Below are 10015 nucleotides of genomic sequence, written 5' to 3'. Positions count from 1 at the left end.
CAATATTAAAAAGCAAATTCCGTGTGGAAGACAAAGAAACCCATAATGAAGGAGGTTGAGATTATGAGAGTAGTCAGTCAAACTGCCTCAATCCCACTTCATACTCCCGTGAAGTCAGGGAAAACTGTCAACGCTAAGCCCATTTATGTACTGATTTGTGGTGAATGTCTTAGACCCGTTTACATTGGACTTGATTAAGTTTTAACAGACTGGTAACTCACTCTGCTTATATACTCATGGGACCCTTTAACCCTCAGCAACCTCAGCTTTTGTTCAACTCATGTCTTCATTTTAACTTTTCGCTCCCCATGGTGGAAACTATTCTTTATTATTTGATTTTATTGGCATTTTATTAGGAGCTCTTACAGATATTATTACAATCTATAGCTCCACTAGATCAGCAGTTTTCAACCTGTGGGTTGCGACCCCTTTGGGGGTCGAACAACTCTTTCAGAGGTTGATTCATAACAGTAGCAAAATGACAGTGATGAAGTAGCAACAAAAATAATTTTATGGTTGGGGTTCACTACAACATGAGGAACTATATTAAAGGGTCACGGCATTAGGAAGGTTGAGAACCACTACATTAGATCAAGCATAGTTGTACAATTGCTGCCATCATTTTCAAAACATTTTCTTTCTTTTTGAACTCCTTGATATCAGCTTCCCTTTTATCCCCTCCTTCCCCACCCTATCACCCCCCTGAACGCTTATTATATATTGCTGTTGTTGTTACTTATGCCATAACTTACATCATCCATGTATCCATTCACCTAAAATTCTGATGTTCATTCCCTTCAAGTGGGGTTATACAGTCATTGTTTCTATGAGTTCCCTTCCCCTCTTTCCCTCCATTTCTTCCAATACCCTCGGGAAATCATTTACTCCCATTACTGTTTCTGAAGGGTTTATATATCTTGGATTTTCTGCATTGAAAGATCTTAATTGTACCAATGTACACTAAGGCATAAGAAATAATTATTCTTGTAATGAACCCAGTCACAAGTGACATTTTTTAATTGCTATTTTGATTTCTCTTTCAAAAGGTACATGGAAATCCTTTTTCCAGAGGTCTGAGTTTTTGTCTTAAACTTTTCAACTTATATTTTCTTAATCAGAAGAGATGGAGAGATGTTTTCAGTTATTGTTTAATGTGTGTGTATATGTAGAGAGAGAGAACATTTATAGTAGTTTGAAATAAAAACACATTGTGTGAAAGCAACCCATATCTTGAGCAGTACAAATATAAAACATTATCCATGATATGAGAAGTGTGATTGCTTTACTATAAAATACATATATTTAAGCAAAACTTGAAATAGTTTTTGATTGGTTATATATCTTGATTTGATCTATTATAAAAGATGAATTAAGAACTTTTCTAATAGTAATATTCAGAATAAGCAATTAAATTAATATTTATTGAGTATCTATGCTAGGCTCTTTATAGATAATGGGTCTGAATTACTTTCACCTTTATCTGGTCCTTATACTTGTCAGTTAGTTTCTGTTAAAATTAGCTTTGAAAACAGTATAAGTCACCATGTATCTGATTCATAGGACTGGAAGGTATCAACTCTTTACTTTTAAAAGTTGGACCAGATTCGTACTTGTGTATAGTCAGTACATAGGAATTTTTTTTCCAAACCATATTATTGGGAATTAATACAGGTATATATCATTCCATAGTTCAGTCACATGAAGCAGTATTATACAGTTGCTGCCACAATCCATTTCAAAATACACAGGGATTTTTGTAGAAATAATTCTCTAGACATTTTAGCTCATTGAGCCCATTTTAAAAATGTGAGCACTTTGCAGAGGCGTCGGTCTGTCACTGAAGGACTTAGGTTCCCTTGGGTTAGGGGTGCAATAGCATACCAAAGGGAACTGCTGGGGGACCCGGTTACAGATATTGGCACAAGAATGAAGTACGAGAAGAACGCTGAAAACAAAACTGTATAGAGACGTGGGCTTCCCCTTAGGAAAACAGTTTTGTTTTTTATTATAACACTAATAGCTAATTATAAAATATATGTACCTTTATTTATTTGGTTTGTAATTTAAACAAATAAATACTATAAAGGCATTTTGATAGAGAAAATTATATATGGATTGGGTATTAGATGATGGTAAGGATGACATCAATTTGATTAGTTATGATAATCTTATTGTAGTTACATAAGAAAATGCAGTTTTGATAAAGATACATATGAAAATATTTCAAGGTCAAATGACACAATATCAAAGACTTTAAAAGTTTACCTTTTAAAAAATGGAGTAAAATGTGACAAAATATTAGAAGGTTGAATCTGGGTATACATATGTGGAGTGACTTTTGTTATTCTGTCCATTCTAGCATATGTTTGAAACTTTCAAAATAAAACTTAAAACTCATTGCCCTCAGAATCAACTCATAATACATATTTAATGCAGATTTGGGCAATACAAAATGGTAGAAAGAAGAAAATAAAAGTCAACTACAATCCCCTTCCCTGGTGATGATTACTACCAACATTTTTTGTTTTATTTCTGATATGTGTATAGGTACATTCATTCCCTTTCATTTTCTCTGTTAGGGGAAAAGCCTAGAAGGAAATAAATACATTTCATATATAATAGATACCATATGCAAGCAAAAACATTTTCAAGGCTAAGTCAAAAGTATTGCTACAAAATCATAGAAACATTTATTAACAGGAATATTCATGTGTGATGCTCTTGCGTCTTCATGTGCCCTCCACCCAGGTCCACCTACTTCAAAAATTCATTGGGGTAACTTTCTGGACCTTTATCTCACAGTGCAGTTTTCACTTTTCTTAAAATGTCTTCCTAATGTGATTGTCCTATGTCTTTCAAGGAAATCTACCAAGGTCACCCCTTTGAAATCTTAAAAAACAATAGCTATAACCTTCTGAACTGACTTGAATTTAACTCACTCACCAAAACCCTGGGAAGCCAATATTTTTATTGGACCTTTATTTATTTATTTTAAAGAAACCTACTAAGACAAATGTATTTGTAGCTGTCCACTAATCACAGATATTTTCAAACATTTTATTTGAAATAAACCATGTGTATGGTGCCTTAACAGCAATACTGCTTAATTTATCCTGAAATAATAGATAACAGTTTTATAAAAATGGGACAGTACTCTATATGCATTTTTCACATATCACTTTTCATGACTATCCACATTATAAAATAGAGCTTTCCATTACTGTTTTGAAGATTGTATTATAATCTGTTACATGAGCAATGCCATCATTTATTTAAAGCAGACCTGGTGGTTTTGTGTGTTAGGCATTGGGCTATTAACCTCCAAATTGACTGTTCAAAGTCATAGGAGGCTGTCTTTCCCATAAAGATATATAGTCCAATAATCCTGTATACTATGTCAAAACGGCAGTTTTGTCACCCCTGAGGAACTCAAGCCTTGTTCTTAAGTTTTGAGAAATGTTCTTTGAGTTGGAATTGACTCAGTGGCAATGGGTTTGGTGTTTAGACAATTTTTTTTTAATCATCTATTGTGGTTATTTTTTTTTTTTTTTTTTAAAAATATTTATGTAGCAAGCACGTTTTTATGTTTATCTGAAATTTTTTCTTGGTAGAACAGTTGGGCTAAGGAACATCCATGACCCGTCAAGTCAGATGTGTACCAGTTTTTACATCACCATCTGGGAGCAGTTCCTCTGGCTTTGCATTCTCTTGCTCTCGCGCTAATATCTAAAAGTTAGAAAGTAAGGAAAACTAGAGACATGATAATAGCCAAAGTCATTTTTTTTTTTGTCTTGTAAGTGCTTATCACTCTGTAACATGGACTACAAAGGGGTGTGTGGAGATACTGTTAAGATTTTTCATTATAACTTTTTGTTAGTCACAACCTAGCCAAACTTTGTTTAAAATTATAACTGCTTCTACCTAAATGCTATGGGAAATTCAAACTTGAACATGGCCAAAAAACTGTAAATTACATTTTAAAGGAATTTTTTTTTTTAATTTTCAGATTGCCTGGACTTTTGAGGCCTCTTCAGATTGCATTAGGAGATATTTACACACAACTGAAAAATCTTGTCCGAACTTTCAGGTTAGTATTAAATAAAAGTCTTCTAGGCTGTTTTTGACTTTATGAGATGGTTTTGCAGAATCCATAGGTAACAAAGTTACGAAGAAAGCTTTGTTGTGTCCCTTTAGTGTCTTAGATCTCAGTACAGTGTTCTGTTTGCCCCATGGCTCAACAGCATTGCATTGGTCCTCTGTTAAATACAATCCCTAATTTATACCCCACCCCAATTTTTTTTATCATTTTATCGAGGGGCTTTTTCAAATTTTATAACAATCCATCATTCAATTGTATTAAGCACACTTGTACATATGTTGCCATCAACAGTTCCAAAACATTTTCTTTCCACTTGAACCCTTGGTATCAGCTCCTCTTTTTTCCCCTCCCACCCACACCCTCCCAACCTCATGAATCCTTGGTCAGTTATATATTATTATTGTTATTTCATGTCCAACACTGTCCATTGTCTCCCTTCACCCACATTTCTGTTACTCGTCACCCTGGAGGATAGGCTATCTATCCAACCTTGTGATGAGTTCCGCCTTTCTTCCCACCCCCACCCCAACCATCCCCCTACCCTCATAATATCACTACTTTCACTACTGTCCCTGAGGATTTTATCTGTTCTGAATTCCATGTGTCAAAAGCTCTTATCTAACAACGTGTACTCCAGTCTAGCTGGATTTGTAAGGTAGAAGAACTAAGTTGTGGTAGTTCTACCAACCGGTGGTAGTGGTGGTTGGAGAGCATTCAGGAACTAGAGGAATTGTGTGGGTTTCCTTGGTGCTATCCTGTACCCTGGGTGAATTGTCCTTTCCTGGTAACCCTTCTGTGGGGGGTGTACAATTGTCCACCGATGGGCTCTGGGTCTCCACTCCATCCCCCTTTCACATCGATGTAATTGTTTGTTATGGATCTTTTGATCACTGATCCTGTCGACACTTCATGATCACACAGACTGGCGTGCTTTTTCCATGTAGGCTTATTTGCTTCCCGGCTAGTTGGCCGCTTGTTTAACTTGAAGCCTTTCAGAACCCAGACACTGTATCTTTTGATAGCCAGGTACCATCCACTTTCTTCACCACATTTGATTATGCACCCATTTTTTCTTCATCAATCAAGAAGTCATGTTTTCAGGATTCCTCAGGGACTTGGTTACTTTGCTCCTGTTAGTCTGGGTTGACTAGAGAAAGAAATCCAGATACACTTTATATCAAAGAGTAATTGTGCATTAAGCAAACATCCTAACCCAGTCCAGATCAAGTCCATAAGTCTGATATTATTCCATATCGATATAAGGCAATAAATTACTCTTTACACTCACGCAACCATGCAATGACACTGAATGCAAGAGGATCACAGGCCAACGAGTGGAAATTCTTGTGGATCCAGCGGCAGTGGAAGCATCTCAGCGCTGGCAGGGGTCTCCACGTGACTTGTCCAGCTCCAGGGCTCTAGCGTAGCTCCATGTGTCTTGTCAGCAGGAAAAACGAAGCAATCTGTGTCCCGCCTCCAGCGAGCTGCTTATCTCCTTAGCACCTCCAAAGTGAGATCATCAAGCTATGACCTGATTGACAGGTTAGACTCCACCCCTTCGCAAGTTGACACCAGATTACGTAATAACCACACTCCCTTTGCCACCATGTTGCACTCCCTTCACGTTTCACCCCGATGTGCATGGGCAGACCGGGCACACTTTCCACACAGTGTCTCCAGTGCTGTCCCCCCTAGTATTATGGGTCAGTGAGGGAACGTCATGTCTCATGGAGGGGCCGGCCCTACAGCCCTCTCAATTTACTCATACACATAGCTTTGGATAATTTGTTTGTATATGGGGAAACCTAGCAGTAACTCACTGCCATTGAGTCGATTTTGACTCAGCCACCCTATCTAGGGTTTCTGAGAGTGAGTCTTCACAGAAGACGACGGTCTCTTCCTTCTACGAAGCGCAGTAGCTGGTGGGTGTGAATCACCAGCTTTATGGTTAGCAGCCCAGTCCTTATCCCGTAGCACCACCAGGGCTCCTTAACCCACTAGTAAGCAGGGAAGATGATCAGTGATACAAAGACGGTTAGTCAGTGACAGCTACGATAAGATCTACAAGGGGGGCTTAAAAATGTTCTTAGAAAATCTGTATTTCAATTCCATTTTCCGTGAACAGTGTGAAGCCCCTCATCTGGCAGGTGCCAGCCGCACTGGCGAATACAAAAGAAACCTGATGCCCACACTCGCGAGGCACTTCCTTTCAGAAGATAAGGTGAATACAGTGAACATGCAACAGAGTAGGCAGTTTTTAATATTGACTTGTGTAGGAGTACAAGGTGCAGAAGTAGAAATAAAGGGATGCTAGAGAACTGTTATTACTTGAAGTAGGAATTTTCTGAAACTATTAATAAGGAAGGCAATACCCTACACTAAAAAGCATGGGACTAGGTGTCTAAATACTGTGTCAGGAGAATTGCACAAAATACACATTTTAGCAGTTGTCAGATGACCAAGTAATTGCCTAATACTAAAGTCTGATAGCACCAACATACATAATGAACTTCTGAGGTATAAGAATCAACCCATCCAAAAGATTATTTTTATAGTTTATTATTGCTAATAGTAGTGGACATATTTTTTAAGGCTTAAAATTGTAGTACAAGCATTCTACAGAATGTTCCTTAGAGGCAAGGATGGTGAGACATTGTCTCACGCAGGTTGTCAGGAGAGACCAGTCCCTGGAGAAGGACACTGTGATTGGTAAAATAGAGGGAGGGGCAGTGAAAAGGAGGAAGGCCCTCCCTTGACGCAGTGACTGCAGCAATGGCTCGAGCATAAGGTGAAGGCGAGGAGGGCGCAGGACCGGGCAGTGTTTCCTTCTGTTGTACATGGACTCGGAACCCACTCCTTAGCGCCAACCACCACCGAGGTCACACCGCGCACGTGTCCCCTTTCCACGGCAATAACACTTTCTAGCATACCACAGGCTAACTCAGGGAAAAGGCGTGTTTGGCTTTTTTAAAATAAATTTTTAAATTAGGGTGGGGGTTTACATTTCAGATAAAGCTTTTTAATAAAGTGTTTACTCGAACAATTTCACATTGGGAACCGCTGTCTGGTCAGTTATCTTTTTTATTTTCTCCCAACCGCCCTGTAGTTATAATCAATCCATCCTAGATCCTCACTAGTTCAGATCTGTTGTGGAATACATTGACATCAACTTTGGAGAAGATTGCCTTGCTTAGTGCAGCTCATCGGAAAACACAGACCCTCAGTGAGGTGAACTGACACAGTGGCTGCCCGGCGAGCTCCACAGGAAGGGTTGTGAGGGGATCCAAGACCAGGCGGTGTTCACTCGGTTGTGCAGAAGGTTGCGGTGAGTCAGGTTCTACCCGACCGCTCTGTACGTTGCCGTCAGGGTAACTCTGAATCACAGAGACCCTACATAGAGCAGAGTCGAACGGCTCCTTAGCTTTCTGAGATTATAAATCTTTACAAAGCGGACAGCCTCATCTATCTCCTCCAGAATGGTGGGTGGGTTTGAACCGTTTGCGTGACAGTTAGCAATCCACAGTGCCACCAGGGCTCCCGTTGATTCGACAGCATCTAGCAACCAAAACACCAAACCCACTGCCCTCAAATTGAGCTTTCAAATAGCAGCCCAATGCTTCAGCCAAGACTCCTTAAGTAGTTATATGTATGATAAACTAAACAACTTTATCTTACTGGAAGTTATATAAGCCTATGAGAGCAATTCTTTTAAGGGTTACTGGAGCCAAAATCAACTCATTGGCAGTGGGATGGTGGGTATAGCAGGAAATGAACGTTGTCGGGTGGGGAAGGCATTGGCATTATTAAGGGCAACCTTCCAGAAGGAATGACAGTAAAACTGAGACATGAGGATGATACTTAAGCCATTTGAATTGTATTGTTTCTCTCAGTCTCTGAAATGATGGCCTTATTGATGTAGTAATCCAAACACTGGTTTAGTTTCTGTGTTAGTCCAGGTGGACTAGCAGGGGTCCTCAAACTTTTTAAACAGGGGGCCAGTTCACTGTCTCTCAGACCCATTGGAGGGCTGGACTATAGTTTTAAAAAAAGACTATGAACAAATTCCTATGCATACTGCACATACCTTATTTTGAAGTAAAAAACAAAATGGGGCAAAAACACACGGCAGACTGGTTAAATCCCCTCGGTGGGCTGCATGTGGCCTGTGGGCCATGAGGACTCCTGAACTAGAGAAACAAATTCATATATAAAAGATAATTGTACAATAGAAAGCAGCCCAGCCCAGTCCACATCAAGTCCATATATCTAATATTAGCCCGATGTCCGATAACAATCTGTAAAGTCCTCTTCAGACTCACGAAACACATGCAGTGATGCTGAATGCAGGAAGATCACAGGCCAGTGGGTGTGAAGTCTTGTGGGACCAGCAGTGGTGTAAGCATCTCAGCGCTGTCAGGAATGTCCACATGGCTTCTCCGGTTCCCGGGGCACAGGGTCTATCAGCAAAGTGCCATGTGTCTTGTCACTAGAGTGTCTCTAAGGGAGTGAGCGGAGAGTCTCTCGCCTTTAAGGAGGAAAAACCAGATTTCCCAAAATTCTCAGGAGAAGGCTATGCCTACACAGAGGCCTCATTGGCCTCATTGTCTATATCCTGACTGACAGTCTAGACTCCACCCCTACTCTCGTAATCCTGAAATTGACACCAGATTATGTAACTAGCAGGGTTTCCTCAGATACACACCAAAATAACACCAGGTAGTCCATGTGAACAGAAGGGTACAAGTAGATAGAGAATCAAAACCCAGGATTCCAGACTCGTTTTCTGTCAAAAAAAAAAGACCCAGTGGGCCTAATGGAGTTGTTATAAAAGGTTCTGTAAGAAGTTCTACCATTCGTTGTATCCATAGTATTAATACCAAAGATGTAATGTATACACGTGTAGGTTTACTGACATCTATGTAATATGTGTAATAAACAGTAATACATTTGCTCTTTGAGGAAGACGCGGCTGCCGTCCCACCGCGCTCCGCCCCCCTGCTCCCATTCCTGACTCACCGCTGTCCGCTCTCGTCGAGCGTCGAGGAACAAGGCGGTCAGGAAGCGCCCCGCCGCCATGGCATTTAAGGACACCGGAAAGACACCTGTGGAACCAGAGGTGGCCATTCACTGGATTAGAATTACTCTGACCAGCCGCAACGTGAAATCCTTGGAGAAAGTGTGTGCTGACTTGATCAGAGGGGCTAAGGAGAAGAACCTGAAAGTGAAGGGACCAGTTAGGATGCCTCCCAAGACTCTGAGAATTACGACCAGGAAAACTCCCTGTGGTGAAGGTTCAAAGACCTGGTATCGATTCCAGATGAGAATCCACAAGCGTCTCATTGATTTACACAGTCCTTCTGAGATAGTTAAGCAGATCACTTCCATAAGTATTGAACCTGGAGTAGAGGTTGAAGTCACCATTGCAGATGCTTACATCAACTATTTTAATACATTGATTTATCTGTTAAAAAAACAAAAAAAAACCAGCAATACATTTATAAACATAGTAAAAAGAATATATATTCATGTATATATTCATCTCATTTACTTCGTCCTCTGGATTCCCCTGAAAAGTGTTCTTTACTTGTGAAACCCAACTTTCTTGTGACACCCAAACGAGACAAGTCGAGGCGCAGTGGTCTTCAGTTCCTGCAGACACCGCGAGTCTCACAAATGTCCTTTTCTGCTTTTGTACTAATGAACTGCCCTCATCCTTTTCTGTCATTCCTGTTAGCTAAGTTTAAGTCTCAAAACATTTGCTCTCCACTTAAGCCCCCAGCTTCAGGTCCTCATTTTTCCCCTGCCTCCCCGCTCCCCCCTCCCTTATGAACCCTCGATAATTCATAAATTATTATTTTGTCATATCTTGCCCTGTCCAACGTCTCCCTTCACCCACTTTTCTGTTGTCTGTCCCCC

The 10015-nt window shown here is 40.1% G+C and overlaps 1 protein-coding gene across 1 annotated transcript in view; it reads left to right on the top strand.

Annotated features, from left to right (window-relative positions):
• The window catches only part of RPAP2 (RNA polymerase II associated protein 2), a 106192-nt gene that overhangs the window by 45357 nt on the left and 50820 nt on the right, over positions 1–10015 (top strand). Inside the window, exon 11 of the mRNA XM_045292041.1 lies at positions 4007–4087. Coding sequence (XP_045147976.1) covers positions 4007–4087 — 81 coding nt within the window. The remainder of the gene's footprint in view (positions 1–4006; positions 4088–10015) is intronic.

This window comes from Echinops telfairi, unplaced genomic scaffold, assembly GCF_000313985.2.
Source record: "Echinops telfairi isolate 266 unplaced genomic scaffold, ASM31398v2 ScPeMD7_443;HRSCAF=831, whole genome shotgun sequence".
Classification (NCBI taxonomy): Eukaryota; Metazoa; Chordata; class Mammalia; order Afrosoricida; family Tenrecidae; genus Echinops; species Echinops telfairi.
The sequence above is the reverse complement of the archived record's forward strand: the minus strand, read 5'-3'. Positions and strand labels throughout refer to the sequence as shown.